This window comes from Trichophyton rubrum (genome assembly GCF_000151425.1).
Source record: "Trichophyton rubrum CBS 118892 genomic scaffold supercont2.9, whole genome shotgun sequence".
NCBI classification, from domain to species: domain Eukaryota; kingdom Fungi; phylum Ascomycota; class Eurotiomycetes; order Onygenales; family Arthrodermataceae; genus Trichophyton; species Trichophyton rubrum.
The window spans coordinates 93,700-120,758 of record NW_003456420.1 but is presented as its reverse complement, the minus strand read 5'-3'; the positions used below and the strand labels follow the sequence as shown (position 1 = coordinate 120,758).

At 47.0% G+C, this 27,059-nt stretch overlaps 12 protein-coding genes across 12 annotated transcripts; 7 read left to right on the top strand and 5 right to left on the bottom strand.

Annotated features, from left to right (window-relative positions):
- Positions 1-259: 259 nt before the first annotated feature.
- TERG_07033 (uncharacterized protein) lies at positions 260-2,617 on the bottom strand (the record flags this gene model as incomplete). Its single annotated transcript, XM_047748704.1, has 1 exon — positions 260-2,617. One exon carries the CDS (start codon positions 2,615-2,617, stop codon positions 260-262), a length of 2,358 nt encoding a protein of 785 aa, XP_047604692.1.
- A 380-nt stretch (positions 2,618-2,997) lies between these two features.
- On the top strand, positions 2,998-5,461 carry TERG_07032 (uncharacterized protein; the record flags this gene model as incomplete). Its single annotated transcript, XM_003232132.1, has 2 exons — positions 2,998-3,416; positions 3,487-5,461. The coding sequence occupies 2 exons, from the start codon at positions 2,998-3,000 to the stop codon at positions 5,459-5,461; spliced, it is 2,394 nt and encodes a 797-aa protein (XP_003232180.1).
- A 525-nt stretch (positions 5,462-5,986) lies between these two features.
- On the bottom strand, positions 5,987-7,672 carry TERG_07031 (uncharacterized protein; the record flags this gene model as incomplete). Its single annotated transcript, XM_003232131.2, has 1 exon — positions 5,987-7,672. The coding sequence occupies exon 1, from the start codon at positions 7,262-7,264 to the stop codon at positions 5,987-5,989; it is 1,278 nt and encodes a 425-aa protein (XP_003232179.1). The 5' UTR covers positions 7,265-7,672.
- Positions 7,673-7,916: 244 nt separating this feature from the next.
- On the top strand, positions 7,917-8,753 carry TERG_12506 (uncharacterized protein; the record flags this gene model as incomplete). The annotated part of the gene is made up of 4 exons (XM_047751453.1): positions 7,917-8,023; positions 8,104-8,153; positions 8,228-8,557; positions 8,626-8,753. The coding sequence occupies 4 exons, from the start codon at positions 7,917-7,919 to the stop codon at positions 8,751-8,753; spliced, it is 615 nt and encodes a 204-aa protein (XP_047607121.1).
- A 163-nt stretch (positions 8,754-8,916) lies between these two features.
- TERG_12505 (uncharacterized protein) lies at positions 8,917-11,476 on the top strand (the record flags this gene model as incomplete). Its single annotated transcript, XM_003232130.2, has 4 exons — positions 8,917-9,850; positions 9,907-10,007; positions 10,063-10,744; positions 10,797-11,476. The coding sequence occupies 4 exons, from the start codon at positions 8,917-8,919 to the stop codon at positions 11,474-11,476; spliced, it is 2,397 nt and encodes a 798-aa protein (XP_003232178.2).
- A 187-nt stretch (positions 11,477-11,663) lies between these two features.
- Positions 11,664-14,974, top strand: TERG_07029 (uncharacterized protein). Its single transcript, XM_003232129.2, has one exon. The coding sequence runs from the start codon at positions 12,118-12,120 to the stop codon at positions 14,668-14,670; it is 2,553 nt and encodes an 850-aa protein (XP_003232177.1). The 5' UTR covers positions 11,664-12,117; the 3' UTR covers positions 14,671-14,974.
- Positions 14,975-16,589: 1,615 nt separating this feature from the next.
- TERG_07028 (uncharacterized protein) lies at positions 16,590-17,150 on the top strand (the record flags this gene model as incomplete). The annotated part of the gene is made up of 1 exon (XM_003232128.1): positions 16,590-17,150. The coding sequence occupies one exon, from the start codon at positions 16,590-16,592 to the stop codon at positions 17,148-17,150; it is 561 nt and encodes a 186-aa protein (XP_003232176.1).
- Positions 17,151-17,760: 610 nt separating this feature from the next.
- On the bottom strand, positions 17,761-18,384 carry TERG_12504 (uncharacterized protein; the record flags this gene model as incomplete). The annotated part of the gene is made up of 1 exon (XM_047751452.1): positions 17,761-18,384. The coding sequence occupies one exon, from the start codon at positions 18,382-18,384 to the stop codon at positions 17,761-17,763; it is 624 nt and encodes a 207-aa protein (XP_047607120.1).
- Positions 18,385-18,858: 474 nt separating this feature from the next.
- Positions 18,859-19,541, bottom strand: TERG_12503 (polyamine transporter 2; the record flags this gene model as incomplete). The annotated part of the gene is made up of 2 exons (XM_047751451.1): positions 18,859-19,383; positions 19,431-19,541. The coding sequence occupies 2 exons, from the start codon at positions 19,539-19,541 to the stop codon at positions 18,859-18,861; spliced, it is 636 nt and encodes a 211-aa protein (XP_047607119.1).
- A 1,684-nt stretch (positions 19,542-21,225) lies between these two features.
- On the bottom strand, positions 21,226-23,696 carry TERG_07026 (uncharacterized protein; the record flags this gene model as incomplete). The annotated part of the gene is made up of 6 exons (XM_047748703.1): positions 23,126-23,696; positions 22,010-23,025; positions 21,933-21,956; positions 21,859-21,879; positions 21,589-21,808; positions 21,226-21,515 (listed from the first exon to the last, which is right to left on the bottom strand). The coding sequence occupies exons 1-6, from the start codon at positions 23,184-23,186 to the stop codon at positions 21,226-21,228; spliced, it is 1,632 nt and encodes a 543-aa protein (XP_047604691.1). The 5' UTR covers positions 23,187-23,696.
- Positions 23,697-24,411: 715 nt separating this feature from the next.
- Positions 24,412-25,980, top strand: TERG_07025 (ATP-dependent RNA helicase ROK1; the record flags this gene model as incomplete). Its single annotated transcript, XM_003232125.2, has 1 exon — positions 24,412-25,980. One exon carries the CDS (start codon positions 24,412-24,414, stop codon positions 25,978-25,980), a length of 1,569 nt encoding a protein of 522 aa, XP_003232173.2.
- Positions 25,981-26,284: 304 nt separating this feature from the next.
- Positions 26,285-26,865, top strand: TERG_07024 (uncharacterized protein; the record flags this gene model as incomplete). The annotated part of the gene is made up of 4 exons (XM_047748702.1): positions 26,285-26,443; positions 26,502-26,654; positions 26,704-26,774; positions 26,841-26,865. 4 exons carry the CDS (start codon positions 26,285-26,287, stop codon positions 26,863-26,865), a joined length of 408 nt encoding a protein of 135 aa, XP_047604690.1.
- Positions 26,866-27,059: the final 194 nt, after the last annotated feature.

The following is a 27,059-nucleotide window of genomic DNA, read 5'->3' as shown; positions in this document are numbered from 1 at the left end:
CGGATCACATACTTGTTTCAATGTCAAGTCGTGGATTGCAACATCAGTTCCTGACTCGCTCAGAGACAGGTCATGGTACAAAACTGGTATAAGATCTCTTGTCAACTGCACGTCAAACTGTCGAATCATTAGCATCTCAAATTTCAAGGATTAAAAACTAGTGTATAATGCATACCTCGACGTGAGATGCCCCTAAGTTAGCAGCAGACATGAATGACTATGACGGTTAGTTAACACGCTGCAGATCATTTAATTAGCATTACCTCTTACTTGAATAGTGTTTTCCCCTAACTGAAGATAGCCACGGTCTGCTGTATTTTGCCCGGAACCTAGAATGAGTGTAAGAAAGAGTTATATGGATGAACGCTGCTGGCTTACCTCGATGCCCAATTAACTGTGTTGACCGAGTTTTCTCCAGATATTCAAAACTTGAAGATCGAGTATTCAAATCTAGGAAAGGGGTAGCAATGAAGGAGGTAAACGTAAGTTTTCCTATGAGTCTCATAGTTTCCTTCTCCAAGATCGGTACGGTGCTTTCTCTAATCAGGCTCTTATGGTAAGAAATATTTGCGTCATTTTTGCTTGATAAAAGAGATATACCGCTGCCAATAAGTATGTTGCCCAAGTTTGAGTCCGAAGTATTCTTGAGCAGTTTAAACACGAGATGAGTTTCTGAGGTGTCGCCAATAGGGAAAATCAATGTATCATCAACCAGATCCCTTAAAAAGGGTAATCTCAGTATATGAGCAGTACCTCCAGAGGTGGAGATTTCTAGACTCAGTGCACTTTCAGGTAACAATTGACCTGACATTGTTGAAATATCCTCCAAATCAAGGGGGTTAATTTCTCTGCCCTTTTGCACTGTCCCTAGGTTAACAATGAGATACGCAGTATCACCCACGAGATTAAAAGGTGGTGTAGTCATGCAAGGGTTTTGGATCGTTGGTGTTGTAACCTTGTTCGTCTGGAGCCTATTAGCAACTGCAAAATGCCCTCTAAACGCTGCGTGATCCTTTGCTGTCCAACCTTGATAGTCAGACAGTAGCTCATTTGCACCAGCGCGAAGGAGAGCTTCAACTATTGGCAGATGCCCCCGTATGCTGGCTGTAGTTAATGGTGTCCATCCATACGTTTCCTCCTGGGCATCAATTGCCGTATTTTGTTGAGAAGCAATCTCCAAAATGGTATCAACGTAGTCCCTCCTGCCAACCCGGGAAGCGGCATGCAAACAAGTTTCTCCGTTACTAGAGAATTGATTGACCATAGTACACCTGGAAGCTAGAAGCTGGACTAACTCATCATATTGGTATTCGATAGCGATAGTTAGCAGGTCATTGAGTATGTTATCACTGGCCTCATTTATGCCGAAATATACGGCATCCAGGAATATGCGGGCGACATGGACATGCCCCCGTGCAACAGACCACTGGAGTGGTGTTATGCCCGTTGTATTTGCAGCCAATATAACTGAACTTGGTGAGATTCCCAGTTCTTTTAAATACTTTATAATGAAGTCGCAAATCGCCGGGAGTCCAAGTTGAGCACTATATTGTAGTGAAACCGCACCGGCAGCATCTGGGGTGATTAAAAGATCCTTGGCATTTATCCCAGCATGGTCGAGTATGAGATTAAACAGTTTCATAAACAAGTTTTGAGGGTCAAAATTCTCTCTCATCCGTGAATCCATTTCATGGGAAGATATTGACCTTAGACGAGAATGTCGGAATATAGCCAAGAGAAGACTATTGAGCCAGCTACTATTGACCAAAGATCTTGTCTCTGCAGGGTGGCTCTCGATTAAAGCTGTGGTACATGACCAGGACCGGCACATGATTGACATTGTCAAAGAAGTGTTGAAAACTTCGGCGACCATGTCCTTGGAAATATCCGGTGTGCGCTTTAGCTTGCCCAATAAACGGCTCAAATTGATGGATTGGTTAGCAAGGATATCATTGTTCATAGTAGTAAGGAGAAGTCGGGCATCGGAACACTCCTCGGAGAGACTCGTCAAGCTGCAAGCAGATAGAGAATTGCTGCCTTGTCTCGTGCTGCTGATCATTCTTTGTAGTCTCTCTATCTCCGTCAAACACTGCCTTTCACAGAATGCTTGTTCCTCAATGAGGCCATCGAGTCCACGATATGGTGTTGTATGAAATATCCTCTGAGATTTTTCAACTTTGGAATTTATCCTTTGAGAGCCCTCATAGTTCAATCTAATGAACATGTGTAACCGGTCGTAGTCTTCAAGGAGTTCACCGTATATCAAGTACTCGTCCTCCACGGCCAATGACGTTGCCCCTTGACGGACTCGTTTATAAGGCTCCAGTACAATGCTCTCTTTGCCCTTGAGTGTAAGCAACTGGGTATCTATAAACACCTTTATCGTACCAAGAGCACAGCGAAAGGCCGACATAAAATCTAGCATGAAGTCAGACAACACGCAAATTTTCACACCACCAACCGCAAGGTCAAACGTACCTTTCAGGTTGATTTCATATGGCGGCGGATGCCCTCCTTTGGCGGTCGATTTCAGCATAGCTTTCAGCCGTCTGTAAGGAAGATAGTTTGGTCTCCATTCTGGGGCCTGAAGTGACAGAAACTTCTCTTCAAACTTCATGGCTGCCTTGGTGTTGTAGATTCCGGGATATAACAAATAACTAAACGCTTCGTTAACTAGTTAAAGCACGAAATCTTGGACTATAACTAGCTAAGGAACTAGTCTGGTTCAAAGGCTCTTAAATAACTAGTCAGCGGCCTCGATGGCTGCGTTGACGATGGCTGGATAACCCCCCGTAGACACTGTACCGCAAGGTTGAGTCGGCCAGCCGGGATTACCCGCGGCGCTAAGACCACCCCTGGCGCTTAGAAGACGTCAACGCCGCCTGTGATTCGTTCGGAGTTTGTGTTTGAGTTTGCTCCAATAAGATCTAATGGATGTGGGCAATAGGCAAACTCCAGCTGTGAAGGTTTCATATTTGGCCACTGTTTAATATTAAGATGGACCCTCTCTCGGTCACGGCAAGCATCATCGCCGTGGGCACCGTCGCGGGCAAGATATGCTCTGCTTTCACTGAGCTGAGGTCTCTCTGCCGCAGCCTTCCCGGGCGCCTCCATGCATTGAACAATGAAGTCGCTGATCTCGAGATCGTTCTCTTTGAGCTCGCTTCGCTCACAGAAAGGCGGACGGCGGTACTCGACAGTGAACGGATGTCTCTTCAACACCTGGTGAAACAGGCAGAGGTCAAGCTGTTGGAGTTGCAAGAAATTGTAGGCCGACTGCGAACGGCGTATCGAGATGCTGCGGTTCCATTTGCTCTTGGAGCCTTTAGCAAGGAAAAGACCAGGCTCCAGGGGTTGCAGGAGGAAATCAGGTCGGTCAAATGTGATTTGAACATCATGCTTGGTGCTTCGAACTCGTATGTACTACACTGTTGCATCTCTGCTGCCTAGTTTGATCTGTGTTTCTTTGATCTGATTCTCTTCCAGACAAGATATGACTGATATGCGTCTTCAGTTGGAGGCCATATCCATTATCACTAGGGAATCTTCCCAAGAAAACATTGCTTTGCAAGGCCAGCTGATCAGCAGTCTTTCGCACGTAGACGAGCGGGTGGCTCGTGTTGAAGAGCTGCTACGTTCCCAGGCACAAAAAGTCAAGGAAGAACAGTTCACCCAAGTTGGACCGCTCTACAATATCATTGCTGCGAGACGACACTCCCCCCATCCAAGGAAAGCCCCTATACCTAGAGATGGTGGGTTAAGCACTTACAGTGGACCGGCTACTCCGTATCGGGTTCGCTGTGCTCCAGCATGTACGTGTGCCTGTCATACACAGTTACGGAGGGCCTCGCTTGGCCTCTTTGAGCGAGTTCTAGGACAACTGTTTATTGGATGCTCGGGGATCCCCTATCTGTCACCGAGCTGCGATGCTGATACATGTACCAAATACCGTGCGAGTAAGATCAGCATGGAATACTGGTTCCCCATGGGACACAACTCAACCATTCTCCGTATGCAGGCAGGGTATCAAGCCAATACTGGTCTCCTTTTCCAGCTCCAGACTTTGAGAAGTGTTCCTGATGACGCGCAGTGTGTGAAATTTGCATTGGCTGGGGATATAGAAGGTTTGAAGTATCTCTTTGCCAATGGCCTCGCTTCTCCGAGAGATATAAGTCCGGCAAGAGGCTACACCCTTCTTCGCTGGGCGCTTTACGGTAAGAAATATGCCACTTGCGAGTTTCTTCTCCATGCAGGTGCAGATCCGGACTACAGACCCATAGCCATGTCGGATAACAGCCCTCGGATGAAGGCCTGTCACTTTCTTCTTGAAGGAGGCCTCCCGGAGGATGGCACTGATGCATTGCGGCTAATTGTTCGAGGTGGTCATTATGATGATTTTATCGACGAGTCAAACTTCACTCAGACACATCGTATTGTTCTTGGTTTGTCACTTCGGAGCTTAGAAGAAGAAGTAAAACTGCATCCGGAAGATATCAATGCTCAGGACTCTATGGGCCGGACTCCATTGGCTTGGGCGGCAGCACGAGGAGATAGCCATGCTGTTGTTACCCTGTTAAGCCACGGAGCTGATCCAAACATCATAGATGTACAGATATCCGGGCCAGTATCAAATGCAGCTGCTCGGGGCTATACGGCCTGTGTTCGACTGTTACTTGAGGCTGGAGCCCATCCAGACCCTCCAATGCCTACGGGAGTGAAAAAAGGCTCCCCACTGAATGTGGCAGCCCGCAATGCTACTGATATCCTGCTACTGAAGAACCTGCTGGACTTTGGGGCCGACCCTGATTCAAGTGGTACGGACGGAGACACGCCTCTAATCCACGCTGCCCGGACTGATAACTCTAGCTTTGCGTTACTGTTTCTTGAGTATGGCGCAGATATCAACTGCATCTCAAAAAAGGGAGCCACCCCTTTGACCACCGCCATCACTTATAACAGCCATAATGTCCTGTCATTGATTTTGGACAGGTGGCATGAGTACTCGGACTGTCCACGTCTAAAAGCACCGGATTTACTCCAGGCCGTGGCCTTGTATGCAGATGTTAAGACTATGCAAATCATTTCGAGCATGGATCATCTGCGATCGAGGCAGGACAAGGATTATATCATTGGAGACTTTAGCAGCCGCTTACATCAAAGGCCTGACCTGACAGAGGAGTTAACCATTGCCTTTGGTAACCTGCTAGATGCCATCAACAACGTCAATACCACGAAGCCGAAGTCTCGTATCTGTCCGGAAAAGTTGCTCGAGGCTGGTTCAATGCCGCCCCTGCTCACTAATAATCAGATATCCAGAGAAGATTGTCAAGACAGCCCCAGCTCAGAATCAGGATGTTTCTTTTCCTGTCCTGGGTCGCCTGTTGGCTTTTTTGATATCAGTGATGAGAATGCTCCAAGCGCTTTCCCAGATGACGTTGAGTCCCAACCAAATCACCCGTGAATGTGACCTTGCCCTATGCCTCTCACCCTCCAACTAGACGGGATTTCAGCCCCTTTTATGCTATTTATTCTTTTTATATTTACTTCCCATCTTCCTTACTGGTTTCAGGAGGATACGATTAAGTTAGGGTTCATGCCTTGTTTGCACGTGACCATTTCATACCAAAATCTTTGAGGCAAAAAGTGAAGAGAAGGAAAAAAAAAAAAAAAAAACGACAAGCGGAGAGATGAAGCTGCATTGGAAGACCAGTATATTTGAGGGTGGATGAGGAATTGGAAATAATAGGGATGTTCACTTGTTTTGAGGCGATTTCTTATTTATCAAGGGTATAACAAGTGGGAGGCTACGTTGAACAACTTCATATCTAGCAGCTGAGCACAGCTACTAGAAATGGAACATGAAGGAGATATTGAAATATCACTGCTGGTACCCTGAGAAAAAGAGACGGCAGATATCATTTGACTAGTCAAAAGAAGGCAGGCAGCAGCAGAGCAAGCGGGGCGGAACATCATCCATGTACCCCTTTTACAACTTATACCTCTCCTGTTTCCAATGGGCAGGAGTCCCACCAACGCAGTCGACCAGTGGGAAGCTTTGCTCTCCATACATACTAAACTGTGATATCTCGACTCTCTCATCGCCGTAGATGAGGTCGAGCATCATTTTCAGTTCGACAGTCAGGAGTGTACAACCCTCGGCACTCTTCTGCATCCAACCTGCCTCGAACTTCGCTGTGTTTAAAGCTGCTTTAACAATGACGAGCTCTTTGGACAAAAGGTCTGCGAAAAGCTTTCGTCGATCTTTGAGATCACTAGCAGATATCGATTTGGCAATGCTTTCGGCTATACGTTTCCTAGCCGCCATACCTCCTACGCCATCCGTGGCGTTCAACATACTGGCGTCCTCATGGTACTGGCGAGTCTCCTTGTAGTCGACGGGGGAGGTGTAGTTACACCATCTGCTTAGTATCCTGGATAGGGTGTTAGCGATCATGAGCCTTTTGGTATGTTCGATTTCGTGCGGATAGAAGATGAATGGAAATTCCCTGATATCGACTGTGATCTGTCTCCAGAGAAGGTCAAGCTGTTTCCTCTTAACTAGAGACAGAATATCCGAAGAAAACCGTCCCTGTCGGACAAAATCTCGTATCTCGTCAAAACATCTCTTTGGATTTATACCTAGGTGGTCACACGCCATCTGGAAAAGAGTCGAGGGCAGAATTTGGGCGAATCTGGCTGGAATTTCGCGATACTGCCTTTCCTTGAGAATGGCCATATACGCCGGCCTCCAATAATCAGCCAGGTCATTGTCGTACGGGTCTGGTATCGACTGGTATCCCAGCGTGCCTCTGCCATTTATGCGCTCAAAGATCATGGAATATCGATTATAAAACGACCGTTTTCGGAACAACAGGATCTTTTCTGCGACTTTTCTGGCCAGTTCATATTCTAATGGTCTCAAGCTCGGCTCAAGATTACAGTGCATCCGAAAGCTGTCAATAAGGGTCGACCACATGAATCGCAGCCTGAACTCCTCGTCTTGATATTGGCATAGCTGCTGCTTGCCGACGCCTGCTGCCTCTGCGCTAAGGTACCGCTCTCGGGCATCTTCGTTAAGAGTGTCTCGCCGCTGCACGGCCTCGCTTACCAGGCTCCATGCGCGCTTGGCTATCGGGGAGAGTTTGGGGTCTGGTGGAGATGATGTCGGCTTCCTGCCGGCGTCTCCGCTTGCTGCAGAGGGCTGCAAGGCCACTGGCTCTTTATCTTCATCTAGCGGGAGAAGACGTGGGGATGTGTCGGCCATCTCTCTGGCCGCGAACGGTTATAATAATATACTCATACGAATGGCACAAAATCGACCCGGCTCTTCGCTCCAGTTTTCTGCACTTCCTCTTAAACCGGCTTCCTAGGGCACCACCGCCCTCTGCATCTTGTCCTCCCGCCGCCGTGAGGCCCCGTATAACGAGAAGGCGAGGCTCACTGGCCGGTGAAGGAGCTACTTTGGTTAACACTCATCCACCCCTTAACTAGTGAGACAAAATAAAAAAAAAAAAGCCTCTATAACTAACCACCTAGCTAAAAACAACGCTCTACACAATGAACGACAGGCTATCCACTCTCGTATTTCAACGTCTCTGTAGAAAAAGAAGTAGAGCGAAAAGAAATGGTAGCTAGCCCCTTTGTCTCCAGATTAGTGATGCTTCGGCCTAGAACGCCGGCACAGACCAAAAAGCTGGCATCGTGACTATTTGGCGCAGACTTGGCCGTAGAAAAAAAAAAAACTCCCCCTTTGCCCCAAAGCCAGCCAGCAGGTCGACCGCCAGAACGCACCAGCTTTCCCCGGCCATGCTCGCTTCGTCCTACTATCGACACACAGACAACCTCTCGGGGCCTTGCGCAGTCGGTTTCTGTCCCCAAGGCGCGCAGGAGTGCAGCGGACAGCCCATGACCCGGAGATGAGCCAGCCGCCCTCTCAACGGCCAGGCGGTTCACTCCCAAGACCGATCAGGTTCGTCTCGTCAGATGGCCAGCCGCAGACGAAGCGGCGCAGGGTGATCGCAGCGTGAGTGCTCCTTATTTATGTTTTGCCTTTGGTCTGTCCGGGCTGTTGCTGACCGTCGTTTGGCCTTTGTCTCCGTCTAGCTGCCGGACATGTCGAAAGCGCAAGAGCCGGTGTTCGGGCGAACAGCCAGGTATATACCATCGCCGGCGTCTAGATATACCGTCTAAAGGATACCTTACTGAACGGTTTCTTCTCTATCAACAGTTTGCAAGACGTGTACGGACTATGGGCACACTTGTCTTGGATACAGCGACCCTGCCAGCGCTCAGCCGGCCGCATCCTCGTCCTCCACCGCCGCCGCTGCCACTCGACCGGCTACACAGTCAGATGTGAAAGGAAAAGAGACCGCTGGGAAACCTGACGGTCCAAAGGAGAAGGCAAAAGAACCAGAGGTGCTTGGATGCAGTGCTCCCGTTCCCAGTACGGATCTTCGCGAGCAGAGACGAACCGCAGACGTGGCAGATCAAGCGCAAGATGTTCAGCGAGAAATACATGTGGAGGATGTTGCGCCAGCTATCAGCAGTCCAGAGAGCAGTATGTTTATATCTGATACAGTCTATGGTCGAGAAGACGGCTTATGCTGATGGAATACTACTATATAGCACGGTCTGCCCTTATCTCGAGCCACCGAACCCATGTCCCGTACTTTAGATATTTTGGGCCAACGGCCATCGTTCCGGGATTCAAGCAGATGGTATACAACCCTCAAGTACATGAAAGAAAGACATAATTCTAACGAGCGGAATACTTCAGGTTGTTCGGGTCCGGGAAACTCGCAGGAGTAATCCTTCACTCTCAAATGGTGTGTTGTGCAGAAACATACTGATACTACTGAGGACTGCTAATCCTAACTCAGAGCATCAGATTCAACAGCGTCTATTCAAGATCCCACTATGGCTCATGGAGCTGGAAGTTCGCGTCTTGGACCTGGCGACTCGAACAGCATTCACTTCTATGATCCTGACGATCCGCTTCCCAACAGTGAAATCGTAACCCATCTATGTGAGGTCTTCTTCGCTCATCTGGGCTGTAATTTTCCTTTCCTACAACGAGATAGATTCCTTCGTAGCTTGAAGGAGAAGCAGCTTGCGCCCATCCTTGTGGATGCAGTGTGTGCCTTGGCTGCCAGATTTTCTCTTCATCCTCTGCTCTCCGTCGAACCCGTTAATGAAGCTCCATACCCCCATCATGGCCAAGCTTTCGCGCATCGTGCTATGTGCGCCGTCGTGGATGCACTTGCCTGTCCAACTTTGGCTGTCGTACAAGCCTGTCTTCTCCTTGCCTATGAGGAATTCGGTTCTAACCATGACAGCGGTCTATGGATGTATCTTGGGATATCGATCAGGATGGCGCAAGATCTAGGCATCCAGAAGCTTGATGGGATGAAGTTCAGATATGGCTGTGTTGGTCTTACTCCCAAGGCTGTCATAGCCGGTCAGATGGTTGATCCTGAAGCCTCTGCATCTGCCTCCACCAAGCGGACAGATGAAACAAATACCAAGGATTCGGATACAGAGTCGGTCGAGGCAGAACGAGCAAAGGAAAGGGAAAAAGTCGATCTGTTCTGGAGTATCTTCTTCCTTGACAGGGTTATATCCTCTGGGACTGGGCGGCCAGTCACTCTCCGGGACGACGACATTGAGATACATTTCCCTCTAGATTCAGAATCAATACTTTATAATGGCTGGCCATCTCCGTATCCTCCACTAATGAGAATCATACATCTATACGGGAGGATGACGGATCTATTAAACTCAATCAAGGAGGTTAAACATGTCACTCCAGATGTCCTTCGGCGCCTTGCTGGGATGGAAAATGACCTAACTGGTAATCTTTCAACCACTGCTTTCCAATGATTAATGTATGATACTGACTAGTTATAGGCATATACCAAAAGCTGTCTCCCAAGCTACATTTCAATGTTATCAATTTCCAGACCTATGTCAAAGCTGGCCAGGGGACCAACTTCATCCTCCTACATTTCGTAAGTCTACAACTCAACCAATACTTATATCGTAATAAAAGCTGACATTTGATAGTGGTTCCATACTCTCATTGTACTCCTTCACCAGCCTACTTTACTGCATTCATTTAGTGGTAAAATACAGCAGTTGTTTTCCAACAGTCGAGAACTGTCTATATCCTCTGCCAAAACTATCGCCGATATCCTTGCTTTTGCAGAACTGATAGATGTCAAAAGCTTCACTGGAAACCCCTTTACCAGCCAGCCTATCTACATCGCCGCATGCGCATTTCTCATGGAGAGCGCCTTCTACTCTGTCCCTTCGTCGAGGGCTGAAAGTCCACCTCCTAAACCTGCGTCTTCAAACCAGTCATCGAAACCCCCCGAGACTGAAGCAGACCGCAATACAGCACCAGACCGTAGTTCCAACCCTAAGCACTCACTACTCGCTGCTGCGGCAAAGGAAAATTACCAGAGGTGCTACAAGGCCCTGCAATCATTAGAAAAGTCCTGGGCGGGCACCAAATATATTCTTACGGCATTGGATCAAAAGTCAAAGGGAATATGGGATCCTTTGCTGTATACTGAAGAGGAAATGGAGAGCACTGCTGGTGTTGATATATCGCTAGCTATGGCATGGAAAAAGACTCAGGCTAGTTCCACAAACGCCCAAACCACCAGTGATTCGTCTCAAGCTGGCTCATCTCACGGTGCAGCCTCTACTGGCCTGGAGTCTGCCAATATTGATCCTAGTCGGGGTGAGTATTTGTACTGTGCAAACGATGTTCCCAGTTACTAACTATGGAACAGCCATAGGTTGGTCATTAACCGGCGCCACCAACTCATCACAGCCAAACTTGAGCTTTTTATATCAGCTTCCGACTACCTCATCAGGCATTCCCGCACAATACCCTGAAACCTCCCAGTTACAAGCCACTTTTCAACGCTCCCGATCTTCTAATCTACACTCAACGAATTCCGCCGCCACCCAGTCGTCACTGCAGCCTTTCCAGAGCCATGAAACTTCTAGCCAGCCAAGGGGAACCCCCCAGCTCCCGTCCCCAGCCCAGCAAAACACGCTTTCGCCCCCTTATTCACACATCCAGCCTGACAGACAGTCCCCATCCAGCACCACACTTAACCTAACTCGCAGTCCAGGTTTTACTAGCCAGTCCACATCTCTATCTCGCTCTCAGCAGTCCGTCTCGCCCGGAGCACAGCTGCGGCAAGACAGCAACACGCAGTATAACTTTCACACTCCCTCTCCCTTTGGTAACCAGCCCATGGCTGCACTAGATAATACGCATATTCCTGGATACGACAATGTACCCTTGAACTCCCAGAACCTCACTATCGAAACCCAGGATATTGACATGAACAACCTCCAAAACCAAGCGAGTTTCCCGTTCTCGTTTGAAGGCGGTTTTATGCCGTGGCTGGAGTATCTACCCGAAGATGTCCTGCATTTTTTTGGCGACTCTCAAGGCTAAGGGGTGCTATCTGAACCTTGTGCCGGCCTGTGGCTACTTTTCTTTGTACATTTTATATTGCTTTCTGGTTTTATGAGCGATGATTTCATGAGCGTTCCTCACTGCGAGCCGGGATACCTATTGTTATATTTCGAGTAGGATAAGCGGGTTTTTCGTATGGTTACTCATCGTAATTTTATCCTTTTTCTCCTACTTTCCCCTGGATAGTGTATAATTATATTTATTGATTATATTCAATAACACTATAAACAAAGCATAATCAACGGTGATCTTCTTAATTCGTCGCAGATGTTGTAGTTAACTTTGGATGGTTGTCCCTGGCAACGAAGAACATCCCAGCCACCAGCGAACACATCATCAGAGCGAGCAAAATGTTCACCGAGATTTGATATGCGACGCCCCCCAGCCGTGCTTGTGAGATTGTTTTCAGTGTAAAATATTGCTTATTTACGAGGACCTTCCGGTGATGATTAATGTATGCAGCTATCCATCCCCTCTTTGTGTCGAGGACGGCTGCCAACTTTTGTTTACAGTATATATAACGAGACCACCGGCCTAAAGAACCGCCATCAACGTCGCTTTTACAGACCTCTACTCCTCTAAGCCGAGGTCAAGAACCATTCTACGACGCCCAATCGACGATGACCACCCCGCAATTGACAGAAGACAAGATAAAGATAGACGCCGCGGCGAACAGCAACCCTGTGGCCAACGGGTCAGCCAAAGCCACCTGTACACAAGCTCCCGCAGGCCCGAAAAACAAGAATCATCAAACGCTGGGCGAAGAGGATATATCGATGGATGATATAGATACAGGATCTGGGCCGCATGAGAATGGCACTGGTGGGCCTACACAAGCCAACGAGGAATATAGATACAGTTCTTCGTCCACATCACAGCCAGGATCAAGAAGCAGCTCTGGAAACACCGAATACAGAGAAGGAGAGATAGACGATTTCCCGTACGACGATGAGTTTGAAGATGAAGACAAGTCCTTTGTCAGTGACCTGCGAGGCGGTGGGAAAGGGATTCGTTCAGCACGTACTTCGATCTCGTCGCTTCCAGGATCGGTTGTTGTATTCCCCAATAACAAGTCAGGGGGAAACGGACACCTGTCAAGGGGGGATTATCGACAAGATATCAATATCAATACTGCTGATAGGAACCCCATATTTGAAAGCCCCCTTTCCGGTGGCAGAGTTCGCTCCAAGAAAAAGATAGCTAAGGACGGGCGGTACAGCTATGCACCGCAGGTGAGAGACTTGGACTCTCCGTTTCGCCACCCCAGCTCAGTCCGAGCTATGCAGATGGGGGATGAGGACTATTATGATGACGGATGTATGGATGACGGGAACTATTTCTCGTCTCCACCGTCAAGGAATAGCCGGATGGGCGGCCGTCAACATGGATCCCCGAGGATGTCAGACGTTTCGTTCAGATCAAGACCTATGTCTCCATCTGATCAACGGTCATATCATACCAGTCCACCTCAGCCAATCCAGCCGAGCAAGGAGTATGCGCTTGTCCTGCTTCATTGCACCTTACTTCCACCGTGTTTCCCTCTTTCACTTCCGCCTGGACTACCTCCCCCAAGCAAAGAGTTGCTCAAAGAGATATTGCCTGATGCTTATTGGACTAGATGGAAATTATTAGAAGAGAAGATCGGCTCTACCGGCCTTTTAAGGGACAGAGGAATCCTTATATCTCATCCCCAGGAGGCATATGACTTGCTAGAGGAACGTTTGCTAGAAACCCTGGGTTTGACTCGCCCAAGACTTGCATATGGTCATTTCATTGGGGGAGAGGATGATACCGATGAGGATGAGCACGTCACTGAAGATGAAGATGAAGATAACGACACTGAAACCGGCTGTGTGAAACACAAATGCCAGGATTGTGGTCAGAAGGTCATCAAGAATCGTGATGGGATTGAAAAGAAATGGGAGGTCAGAGTCTACGCTGCAAACGGACTTATGGGGCAGGGCGCTTGGTCAGCTGCTTGGAAAGAGATGGAAAAAGTCGATGTGGAAGTTGGGCTGTGTCTTCCGACAAAGCTGAGGAATGAGCTGGAGCTAAGGCTGACTCAGGAGATATTGAAGCCAGAAGTCAAGGTGAAGGATTTTCCACTTCGAGCATCCAAATCCGGTGAGATCCCTTCAGTACGTCCTCAATCGCAAATTGATGGGTTGGATGAACCACCACAGGCAAAGCCAGCAGCTAAATCGCCGGCCCGCGAGAGAGGGAGAATAGCGTCTATCCCAAAATCAACACAGTACCCTGGGGATGATGTCAACCTTTGGAAAGCACTCTTTAATTACATACGAATAGTGTGTCGAGGCAATCAGCTCCCGATAATGACCGTCTTTCTTGTTCTACTTGCTCTTCTGACTCCTTCTCCGTACCACTTCCTTGGACACTCCTCCTCGGATGTTACCATGCCGCAGCTCGACACCATATCCCTAGACCAGGCTTCAATTACGCCAATGCCTACCAGCAAAGTAGAAGCAGTGTCTCAGCTACCGGCTAGCTCGGGAGAGATTGTGGAAAGCTCATTGCCGGTAAGACAAGAGTTGCCGACTGCGTCGTACTCTGGGGACAGTTCTCAGGAAACTGTATCAACCCAATTAGATTCTTCTGCCTCGCATCCTAAATCTCAAGAGCAAAAAACATCATCCGAATTGGATACCTTACTTGATGAGAATCCTTCAGCTGAGACAATCGCTTCGACGCAATCAGGCCTTCCAATTTCTGGCTACCAACAGCCAAATGATACCACGATGCCCTCACAGCCCGAGGAGCCTGCTTTCTCGGTTCCTTCAGCTTCATCAGATTACTCAACACAACAGGATCAGCCATCCCCTTCATTTACACCAAGCTCTTCTTCTTATGCAACTTCATCTACCTCTCCCACCTTGCGTCCTGTTGAGAACGGAGATCAGCCCGAAGATACACAAGATTTTTTACACTTTTCTGTACCTCAAGACCACATACCTATTTCAACCGATGCTGCAGCACCTGAGGTCGAAATAGCACGCGATGAGATATTTGAATCTGTACCAAAGCCACCACAGTCAACACCCGCCCCAACCCCCGCCGCCATGGAGAAGGAAAACGGGCTACCGTTCCAATCGAGTCCCCACGAGAAGGTTGTCCATGCAGACTCAAAGCCCTCCACAGATGAGGAGGATCAATAACCGATTTTGCATTAGGACAATATTCCTATTTTTAGCCCATCCTTTCTTTTTGGATCTAAATATTCTATGTTTATGTTTATGACCTCATCACGCCTTGATGTCGCCCAAATACTTGCTGTCATTCGTGTTTCTACCTGTACGTCCCAAATATACCCCTCTTACCGTACTATACCAACGATAAGTTGTTGCAACTTTGTATTTGTTCAATCCATTATTGGCAGCGTTTCACTCTTCCTTTTTTTTTTTTTTTTTCTTCTATATTCCGTATCATTTTAAGCCCTTTGAGCAAGCGAATTTCCCCCATCCATTATGCCCTGAGCATTACCGCAGTTTTCGCCTGTCTTCTTGAAAAGTGAGCAATTGTGCACCATATGCGCAGGCAATAAGTTTCGCTAGTATTTATCCTTTAAATAAATTTGATACCAATAATACAAAAGATATACACTATGCTGTCCGTATGTTCACTGTAGGAAAGGCTGTATGACGATGCCAGAATCTCCTACTCTCGTATGGCCTTGCAAGCTACCTAAACTATAACTACATGCTAGTGCCAACTTTCAATCCGCATGGCCATATTAAATTCAAGTACATCAGCATTCTTGAGGTATCATTTGGTATTGTATCGCTTCGGATACGGGGAGGCTGACATATAACTTAGTTCCCTCAGCCTTGAAGCTGTGGCCTCTTCGTTCAGCCCAACCAGCTAGCTTCTTAACTATTCCCCGAAGAGCCCCAAATCAAGGTGTAAGACACCCATTTTGTGGCGTCTGGGGAGAGAAGAAAAAGAAAATAATGTATACCTAGCCAGAGCTAGCACATGGCAATGCGGTGTAATCGAAGGCCATGGACCAGACTTTCTAGAATCCCGGCCGGATTGACATTACTGAGAGAGCGAGCATCAGCCATCGCTTGACAGATGTCATTGCACTGATGACGGTACTGCTCAGTGAGACGCATTCTAAATCTCTGATACTAGAGTTGTACCGAGTCAACCACTACTCAGTTATACCCGATGCTGCCGCTTCAAAGTTCAACTTAGCCTCCACGAGGAAAGGCTTTTGGCGTTAAAATAAGCCCAAGTCTTGGTGTTCGCTAATAATAGGGAGGCACGTTGAAGACAGGCATTTCGCCCAAGGTTTGAGGCCACTAGAGCCGAATGGCCGCAGGCTGGTCCACGTCTTGAGCACTCTATAGATACTGCGCCTAAGAAAAGACGGCAGTGCATATGTATCGTTGACGCTCTCTTCCCCTGCTGTGGACTTCAATAGCTGGAAGCGGATTTATATCAGCTACTAACAACAGCTAGTGTATGGACTGGGATGGTTACTTGTTCAGACATCAGCTAGCTAGGACAAGGCCACAGAAGCTTAACATCCGTCTCGGGCAGATAGTTTGATATACTGCATGCTGGGTATCCTCCTGCTTGGTTGTTAGTATATTTGTACGCGAAGGAGTTAGTGTATGTCTTACTTTTAAGGACGAACCATAGATCCGCAAGATACCATTTTACGGACTTTCAACTACCACACGGGGCAAAGTGTAACCCCAAAATTAGTGTGGGTAGTACTTCATTTTGGGGCCTCGAGTTCCATTCCGTGTCCAAGAGGCCTTGTCCAATTGCTTTTCTGGGTAATGAAGAAACTTGGGTACAATACCTCCAAGAATAGAACTCCACTACTGAATTAGTGCAGAGGCAAAACAGAGGAGAGAGTGCAAGCAGCCCCATGCAACTAGGCTGTGAGATGGCAGTGTATCATTCTCATATAGTATATCAAACCGAGGAAAGGTATAAATTAGACAGCCTTCCCCAGAAAATCTGTACTTCTCCTCATCGTCAACAATCAGATCTCCCTTTCACTCCAAAGAAAACTTAGAATTCTCTGCACTATTATCTCAGTTCACGCCATCACCCGGCCAATATGAAGCTCACTGCCCTCTTTGTATCTGCCGCAGCTGTCGTCCTCGCTGCCCCGACGGCTAATCCAAACAACCCGGAAATCGAAGCACGTAATACTCAATTCGTCTCCCCAAAAGACACCTTCCTTCATTACATCAACACTGGTGTCACCAATCACGACATTTATGGAAGACCCCTGGTGGTAAAGAACGGCAAAGCCGCCGAAGAAACCAGCGCAGTCGTCACCTTTGTTTTTGACGGGAGCTATAACGGCCGTCGATGCAGACTCCGTTTCGATACTTCACCCGGCGACGTATCTAAGGGTTCGCAGCAGCTTGACGTATACAGCGTGATTAACCCGCCAACCTGGCCCATTCAAAGTCCATTCAGCAGAGACCAACACTATGGCCGAATCTATGTTTTGGTCCCTGGAACTGCACAGTGGGTGCAGGGTTATAATGGATATCCTGAATTTGACTGTCCCGTCAACAAGCGCATTGGGTATGAGTTCGTTGGTGTTTATGATTATGACATTATCGGCTGGAACGTCGGTTCAACTGGGCCTCGCATTGAAGTTTTGTAATAGGGGGTATAATCCACGGTGGCTGATCAATGGTTGTTTTTCATTTCTTTTCATCGCTTTCATAATAGTTAACGGCTCGCCGCTGCATGTTAGTTCTCTTAATGTTTAGATCAGTGAGCGCTGATCTATAGCGAGTATATAACCTCTGAATGCCATTTGATGTTTGAATGCGATTATTATTACCTATGGTAACATTTCATAAATCCTGAGGTTGTAATAAATTGGTGTTTTAAAGTTCGATGCTCAACTTTGAGCCTCAAGATGGTCACGTGCACAAACAACCCCAACTTCGACCAGCCTCATCCTCCACGTCAACATAACAAAACAACCACCGATGGTGTCTATTTGTTAGAGGGATCCTGTTTATAGGTCTAGCAATAGCTTCTTTACAGCTATGCTGTGACCAGAAATTTGCACTGCTTGATACGATTGATTCTGCCAGGCCATGAGAAAATGTACTCCACCAGAAGGTCGCATTGCTTCCTAGTCAGTTGGAGCTTCAGCGATTCCCATTATGGGAAAAATTACTCTCAAGCAAAACAGATACTTTGTGGATCAGTCACTATATGATCGGGGATGAATTTGCGATGAAAAGCTATCCACTCCGTCCTCAGGCTTTCGCGGATATATCTGGTTGGTCCGCACCATGTACCAGCTTTTCAGCAGCTTTACTGCTTGCCTCTTCTTCCAGGTCTTCCCTCAATTTTTGCTCCTTAAGCTGCTTCAAGTGCTGGCAAAAGAGACTTCCAGCTCTTATCTGGTCCCCGTACCGAATAAAAGCGAAAGGAATCGCCGTCATAGCCAAGCTAGCAAAAGCAAGCAGACTACACCCCCAACTTATTCCAAGAGATGAATACATACGGCCTGCTGCTACTGGGAGGGCAGTTCCAAGAATGCTTCGGGCAAAACTCGCAGCTGATTGCGCGCTTGCCGAGAACGTCTCATATGCATCGGAAAGATAGTTAATCATTGCAATAAAAATGAGGAGGAATCCCGCACCGAACGGGATACCAGAGAGCATTGGGATAGACCAGTGGATATTGGGTGAAGCAGTCCATCCCAGCCAGAAGAGAGATATAACAAATAGTGGACCTCCAACGACAGCTAGTGGAAGTCGCCGGTATTCTTCCACGCCTGCCCAAGGAGCGTTTCGAAGTTTTGCACGGTTAAGATAGCTATCCCAGCATAAAAAGAGACCGAGGGCTGCAGCAACTCCGGCGCCAACTAATCCCATTGATCAGGCCTATTCGAACTGAGATAATAAAGGGAGATCAACTTACTTGGTAGGTACATCAGTCCTGCAATTCCTGGGCTCATATGGTATGTCTCTTTCCAAGGTAAAACAAGTTAGCATTTGTTTCCCATTCACTCCAATTATCCAGATACTCACTTTGAAAAATTAACGGATATGTCTGAAAATACATGAAGAAAATGGCATAAACCAATGCTAGATATAGACACGTGAAAAGCACGATTGATTCAAATATGATCATTCTAATGGGCCGTGTCAGGGTCACAGTCAAGGTCTCTTTGATTCCTTTCTTCTCGAGATCGAGAGCCGAAACTATTTTATCATCCCCTGTTTCCTTGCGCAGTTTCCGAGCTCTTTGTTGCAGAAGCACTGGAGCATATGTTTCGGGCGCCAAGAGAACGATCGGGGCTGTCAACCCAGCAAATATCAAGCCTACCCAGAAGCTCCATCTCCAATTTACTGCTGATATGAACCCTGTGACAGGTGGACCAACAATTGGACCCGCACATGTTGACTGCAAAAGTTAGCCTTGCCTTTGATTAGAATGAAAGCCGGAGTGGCTCTTACTGCCATAAAAAAGGCCATATATCTCCCTCTTGTCCTGGGCTCGTCATACACATCGGCAAACACTCCCCCAACAACGGCTATGGGCGCTGATGCTGACACTCCGACAAAAAACCGCATAGCCAGCAGAGCAGCCCAGCTTTGCGATAAGGCACACGCAAGAGTGAAGAGCATAAAAGCTGCAAAGCCTACTATGACCACCGGCTTACGCCCATAAGACTCCGATAGGGGTCCGCACACAATTGGCCCGAAGACGTAACCGAGTAAAAATAGAGATATTGGAAGAGTCAGCTGTTCAGCAGATCGAATTTTGAACTCCCGTGCTATATAGGGTATCGCTCCGCTGGGCAAAGAAGAACCAAGAGTGCTATTTAGCACGTTCATGATTCCAGAAAAGAGAATGAACAGTTTTTTGTTCTTTATTCCGTCAGCTCAGCCTGGAATTGCACAGACAGAATACATACTGTTGACCAATTTATTGGGTTTTCGGGGTCTTTTGCCTGGAACGACAGGACTGTCTTGGAGGCTACACGGCGACATCTATAGGAAGTCTTGTAAATGCCTCCAATAGACATGTTTTTGCCTTCTTCGTCGCCATTACCGACTACTTCGGATAATGAGGACCCGGCAAGTATTTCTGGAACCGCCACAGGATCTGAGGAGGCATCAGCATCATCTCATACTCCGTCGATATTCTGGGCCACTTACTAGCAACTACAGCAATTTCTTTTAGCTGGCCATCAACTTGCGCGGGAGCCTTTTCAACTGTCCTCATCTCTCCTACAGCTTCACAGTTTTGAAGGCCAAGACGAAAATACCGAGTTTGAACCGAGAGAGCTTGGGGAATGTTTCAACCTATATATTCTGATGAAGGACATCACAACATTATATCGTCTTTGATTACGTCTTTAGGCTCTAATCAGTTTGACATACCAGGGGAAGAGATCATCATATTCACACAATAATGTGAAGAAGATAGCATAGTGGAATAACCGTGGGGACAGCCCGGTTAGCACGGCTTCTTTTCATGCATTTCTTTTCTATACGGGTTTCCAGGCCTCCTGTCTAAGATATAAGGAGCATTGGTAACTGGCTAACCAATCACTAGCCTGCAACTTCAGGAGGGTGAGAGTGCGGAAATGTTGGTCTCGTTTAGCCTAGGGCCAGGGGTCCCTGAAATGTTTGCCGAGGGAGAGAACCGACATTTTTCGTTGAAAGTCCCTTCTTTCCTGCGGGTTTGTCGGGATAACTTAGTTATACGGACTTGACTTTCCCCACCATCGAATCTGCATCCTTCAAACAGAATAATAATAATAATAATTCCAGGCCTTGACTCTGGGTGGAGTTTGTCGACTCGTGGAAACATCGTACCGAGATTTAGCGCGAATGCCTGCAGACGCTTTGACAAGAACAAGCATTGCACCGATAGACAGAGGTTAGATAACTAATGCGGTGAGAGACCTAGCAATGGTACTTTTCGAGAACAACTGCTTTACCTAGCATCCAACTACCAGAGCCCTTCACTTACTAGGTATGCCCTGCCAGTCGGTGATATTAACCAACCCGTTGGTAAGTGAACGGGATCAGTTTAGCCCAAGAGCCAAGAGCGGGACCGGCACGAAGAAGGACCTCCCTGATGCTGTGCAACACGAAGATTCCGCTGCTGATGCATGGCGGGACCTCGCCTGAGTCGACACCCACGAGGTGCATGGTGTGAGCAAGGCCCGAGTGCATGACCGCCGAAATGGAAGCAAGAATGTGTCAACCCTGGCTAGAGATTACAGATACATTTTCCAAATGGAGTACCAGGATACGGATTACTAGCAGCACATAAATTGTGGCCGACATATCTTGGCCCTTACACGATCGTAGACAGCGTCATGAGGTCATGAGAAATACAAGCGACCAAAACATCTCTCTATATATGAGACCTCACTTTTATCCACAGAGACAACGAAAATGCTTCCTACAGGGGTTACTATTGGTTGTTGCATGCTCGGGATTCGGAGAAAAAAAGGAATTCTTAAAGCACAGGGGAAGTTGCGTTAACAGGATTGCTTTTGATCTTGGGACATATTATTCTGAACGATGATATTGATGGAAACACGTTTCCATTGAATATGCGATCGTCTGACATGTCGGAAATTCATGGCCGAGCATTAACTAGTTACTTCTTTGCGATTGGAAAAAGTATCCAATCGAAGTGCAAAACCGCCTTTCCGCCGAGTCTCCTTCCTGGCTTGTGCTGGACTCTTAAGGTCAATCAACAAATTGTTCACCGATCACGTCAATCTGCCCTCGACCCTCGGCCCCCTCATCAACCCAAACACTGACACTCTTTGGGCCAATTTTGAACTCGGCATAACCTCGTGGATCGACCTCTACGGGTGCCGTGGTCACCGCACCAGATGTGAATACTTCCGTCCACTTCTCACCGGCATGTCGTATGCCAACATACATTGTCTTCGACATAGGCGCAGCGCTAGTACTGGCGTTTAATACGCACGCCAGCCCAGATGGGTGTGCCGTGTCACCGTAACGAACGAAGCCTGCAGTTACATCAGTAACTAGCTGAAGCTTTCAATATGAGAAATGTAAATCAAAGGTTGCCGAAAAACTAACCGACACATTTCTTGTTATCAAAATAGTCCCTCTGTTTTCCGTAAGCATACATAGTTCTAAGGGTCGCTAAAGCTGCCAACTTATCAACGGGTGGAAGCCGATACTTGGGTTCAGTGTTGGTTATGCCGTAGAGATCACCGTAAAACAAACAGGGGTAACCATCCTGACGGAGGAGAATTAGCGCATATGCAAGAGGTTTAAACCAAGCATCAATCAATATCTATATACGGGTTAGCAAGGGGTGAATAAATTGCGGTTATCGATACTTACTTCGAGTGATTGCCCTGGTTGCTAAGGTATATTAGCGGCTGCCGTCATGTTTGTTGATCTACATGGTATCTCACCGTATCATGGTTTGAGACAAAAGTCTGGCAATAGTTAGATACGTTGCCATCGGATACATTTGAAATTTGGGACATACCACTGCTTTCTGTGGGTGAACCTGCACGAAGGTCTTGTCAAATATTTTTCGCAAGTCCTGACCCTCCTTGGCGAAAAGGGAGAACCTCCCAGCTAAGGGAGCGTCAAACAAAGACACGAGACCTTCCATCTGATCATGGTAATTTAGCAAGTCGCTAATATCCCCCGTCCAGTATTCCGCAACCAGAAACCAGTCTCTCCCTACAGTCGTTCGGATATGTTGAATAAAATCTTTCAAGAACCCTCGGGAATAATGCTTGACTGCGTCAAGTCTCAGTCCTTTTAGCTTGAATTCGGTCCCTAGCCATTCGATCCAGCGCTTAACATCGTTCGTTACCTCAATATTGGAATAGTCCACATCTGCAAACATAAGATAATCATAATTCCCATTCTCGGTGCTGACATCTTTGGCCCAATCCTTATTTCCCGAGCCAACCAGTTTGTAAATCCCAGATTTTTGTTGGAGGGCGTCATAATTGATTCCGCTGAAATGGTACCAATGGTACTTCAGCTCGCTGTGTTTGGTTCCGCGACCTGGAAAGTCATAGCCCAGCCAACCTTCTATCTCTCTTGGCTCAGAAATATTGACAGTTCTATCTATCTGACTGTTAGAGTAAGGCCTTGAGCAAGTAACTGGAGTATCACTACCTTTTGGGTCCACTTCGACAGCCACGCATTTCTCCTTAGTATCCGCTCCAGCTTTGTGGTTCAAGACAGCATCCCAATATATTCCAATATCAAGCTCGTTTGCTAAAGAAATGAATGCTTCAAGGTCCGATCTGGATCCCCATTTTGTTGCAGTTTGGCCTTTTTGTTCGAACTCGCCTACATCATATAGGTCATAGATGTCGTACCCATTACCGCCTGTAGCGCCTTTGCAGCCGGGAGGAATCCAGATATTGTTCACACCCATCGACTTCAGCCGTGGGAGGCTTTCACGAAGTCTGTTCCAGTGTTGCTGATCTGCAGGAACATGCCATTCGAATCCTTGGAACATGAGATCATTTTCTTTGGCGACTTCAGGTTCTTTTTGCTAGGTTAATTCAAAGCTAAATACAGCAGTGAAAGCTGTTCCTGAAGAGGAGAACAGGTGACTGTCAATGAGATGGGAACTAACCATCCAATGCGTCCCATTTCCTGTTCCTTAGCCTGCTATAAATCGACAATATTTGGCCCATAGTAGTATACGAACTGCATGGATTCAAAGCTAAAAAGGACGTAAAAGATAGCCCATATAAATAGAGAAAATGATGCTGAAGAAGCTGAATCGAGAGGTATTTATTGTATTCCAAAGCTCAACACTCCACCTGGAATCTCTTATCCTTGTGTCATGTTGAACCCTGGCTGTGATAGCTAGTGCGACGAAGATACGTGTAAGAAGCACAATAAGCAAGCTGTCCAATAGGATCTGTAAACTTCCACTGTAATATCATCAGGACATAACTAGTTCAATATAATAATACTTATCAGTAATAGCTATCAAACAACAAATGGCATTACAGAGAAATCATGAAGTTGGTGAATGTCGAACTTTTATTGAAGTCAAAACATCCGGATTTAAGAATAAACTTTAAGGTTCGCTGTCACATGATATTAAACCTTAATCTATCAACCGGTTGACTAAGCAATATGAATTTTGATCAAATACTTTTGAAAAGTAGACCTTTCGACACAGAAACTCGCAGAGAAAAAGGAAGGCCGTGGGGGAATTGTTCTGGTTGATTGTTCCCGATTATGGATGCTTTCAGGCTCCTTACAAGGTCTACAAAGATCAAATCTTCAACCAACGCAAAGGGAACAGCGTCCAGCCCTCTGCCATCAACCGGCGAAGCTCGCACACCACAGTTATTTCCTGCAAAGCCCACCAGGCCAAAAGCAAAAGGAAGCGATGATGATAATCGGGGGAAGAAGAGGAAGCGAGGAGCGGGTAATGAAGAGGACTCTGAAGTTAAGGATACGGCACTGAATTTCTTTAGTGGCCCGGCTTCGTCTGCTCCCGAAATTACCTTGAAGATATCTACGGATATAGATGCGGAGGACCAGAGCAGTGACGAAGATAACGGTCGCCATGATGCTACTGCCCAGCTACTTTCACTCTCTGAAGCTGATAGAAAATCTATCTTGAAGTCTCATAAGATCAAAGTCACTGACCTTCGAACACCAAAGACAACTTGCGACGACGTCGGAACAACGAAGAAATCCAAGAAACGGAAACGAGAAAAAGAGACTGCAACAACTTCTCTCACGAAAAAGCAGCGGAAAGCATTACAAGCACTCTACCCCGAACCCCTCCTCTCGTTCGAACTGCTACAGTCGAAGTATAATATTTCAAGGCGTTTGTTGGAAAATATACGCAATCAAGGGTATACTGTACCTACAGAGGTACAGCTTGGCTGTCTACCAATGCTGCTTGGAGGCCTGTGTGCATTGGCAAAAGATGAAAAGGCCGACAAAGGTTCGGAATGTGAGCCTGACCTTCTTACTGTTGCTCCCACTGGAAGCGGAAAGACATTGGCATTTATGATCCCACTTATCAGCAAGATAATGAAACATCGTCGCCAGAAATCGGGTGAGCAGTCAAAAGGAATTCTAGGCGTTATTGTTGCGCCGACAAAAGAGCTTGCGAGCCAGATTACGAATGAGGGCAGAAAGCTCGCTCTGGGTACTGGGGTTAAGATTACATCTATGCGTAAGGGTATGCGCGTTGTAGAAGAACGTGGTGGAGATTATACCAAACAAAAAGATGATGGTAGTGAGGATGGAAGCAATTCCGACAGCGACGAGGAACGGCCAAAAGAACGAGCAAAGTCTCTTGCAACCGTAACGAAGAGTGATATCCTAGTTACAACTCCATTGTTATTAGTCAACGCACTTTCTGACAATGGCCATAAAGAGCTTGCCTCAATGCCTTTAGTCGAGTCGCTTATTCTTGATGAAGCAGACGTTCTTCTCGACCCCCTATTCCGGGATCAAACGCTTAAAATATGGCAATCATGCATTAACCCTAGATTACGTGTCGGATTGTGGTCTGCCACAATGGGATCTAATATCGAAGAACTGGCCAAGGCAACAATTAGGGAACGTCAGAAGGCTCTAGGCCTAAAAGAAGAGTCCTCCCTCGTCAGACTAGTTGTTGGTCTAAAGGACTCTGCTATACCAAACATCTCCCATAAACTCACGTACGCTGCAACGGAGCAAGGCAAGCTTCTAGGTTTAAGACAACTTCTACATCCAACCACTGCTACAGCATCTTCTGGCGAACATCTTCGTCCTCCTTTTATTGTTTTCACTCAAACTATTCCACGGGCGGTGGCTCTGCATTCTGAACTGATGTATGATATTCCACCGGAAGCAGGTGGCTCTTCTCGGATCGCGGTTCTACATTCGGAACTTTCCGACTCTCAACGGTCCGATGTTATGGCTGGGTTCAGGAAAGGAGAAATCTGGATCATCATTACCACTGACCTTCTTTCTCGAGGTGTGGATTTCCGTGGAATCAACGGGGTTGTCAATTACGATATCCCCAACTCAGCTGCTGCTTATGTGCATAGAGTTGGGAGGACTGGTAGAGCTGGTCGAGAGGGCGGTGTTGCGGTTACTTTTTACACTAAGGAGGATATACCGTATGTCAAGAACATTGCCAATGTGATTGCTGCTAGTGAGAAACTCCGTTGTGGTGAAGGCCACGAGCCAGGTATACAGAAATGGCTTCTGGATGCACTTCCCGACTTGACAAAGAATGACAAAAAGGAACTAAAACGCCATGGAGTCCAGGCCCGGAGACGAACAGCCGCAATGGTCAATGATAAGAACCGCCGCGCAACCCGTATCAGCACTAAGAGCGGTTTTGAAAGGAGGATGGAGAATAAGAAGAAAGGGGCCATCAAGGGCAGTCAAGCCAGAAAGCTTGCTCAGGAGGCCGATGCTGATGCCATGGAAGAGGAAGAAGCATGGAGCGGCATTGAGGGCTGATGGATACATCTTACTGTGTGATACCATCATTAAATTTAGATCTTAAAAAGAAAATAAAGCAATATTACTCCTGCTTCCTGGTACACTATAGGCAGTATTTAAATTCCCCCCTAGGTTCGTTGCGTTGATTCTCTTGTTGAAAATGCCCGGCTCGTATTTGCCTTGCAATTCCGGATCAACAGCACACCCGATGCCTCCACATTTCAAATAGCCGAGATCCATTCCATCTCCTTTATTATGAAGTCAATAGCATTGCTCCAGGTCAATAGTAACGTCAAGAGAAGTGTACATCGACCAATTAAGGATGCCTATCAAAACCGCTGTCCTTACAACCAAGGCCCCAGCGCCACTTCCGGTGCTATCTCAGGCCATCGTTCACAACGGCATGATATATTGCTCTGGAAGCATTGGAATGGATCCCAGAACAAATAAACTAGTCTCTGGAGGTGTTGCAGAGAGGACGGTCAGTCTAAACATCCATCAATCATATATAATACAGTCAGATGCTGATCTCTATAAAGCATCAAGCTCTAAGGAACCTGTCGGCGGTATTGGAGGCCGGCGGCAGCAGCTTGAAGAACGTCGTCAAAACAAACGTCTTCATTTCCACCATGGATGACTTTGCGGAAATGAACAAGGTGTACCAGTCTTATTTTAAAGATGAGCCGAAACCGGTAAGTTATTTTGATACCTTTGATCTTTTGTTTGTTAACAGCGCGTTAGTGCCGGACTTGTGTTGCTGTGAAGCAGCTACCATTAGATACCGACGTTGAAATTGAATGCATAGCTTATCTGTATGAACCACCCACTGAACTACCTCTGTCCATGATTGAATCAGCTAACTGGATTAATAAAAACAGGAACGATGTGAAAGCTAAACTATAGAGCCATATTCATGACCAGAGTTAGGTTTCAGACAGTAATGGCTACATAAAAATGCTAAGTCAACTTTTTCAATTCTTCTTGTGCTATTAACCCCTACGCAATGGATAATATGGACAGTAAAGGCCCACCCCATGTAACATTGAACCGATACGAGCTGCAACATAGGTAAAAAAACCATCGGCCATTGAAGGGTG

Bases quoted from the DNA above. Each gene is read 5' to 3' on its own strand.
- TERG_07029 (XM_003232129.2), top strand. From the start codon at position 12,118: ATGACCACCCCGCAATTGACAGAAGACAAGATAAAGATAGACGCCGCG.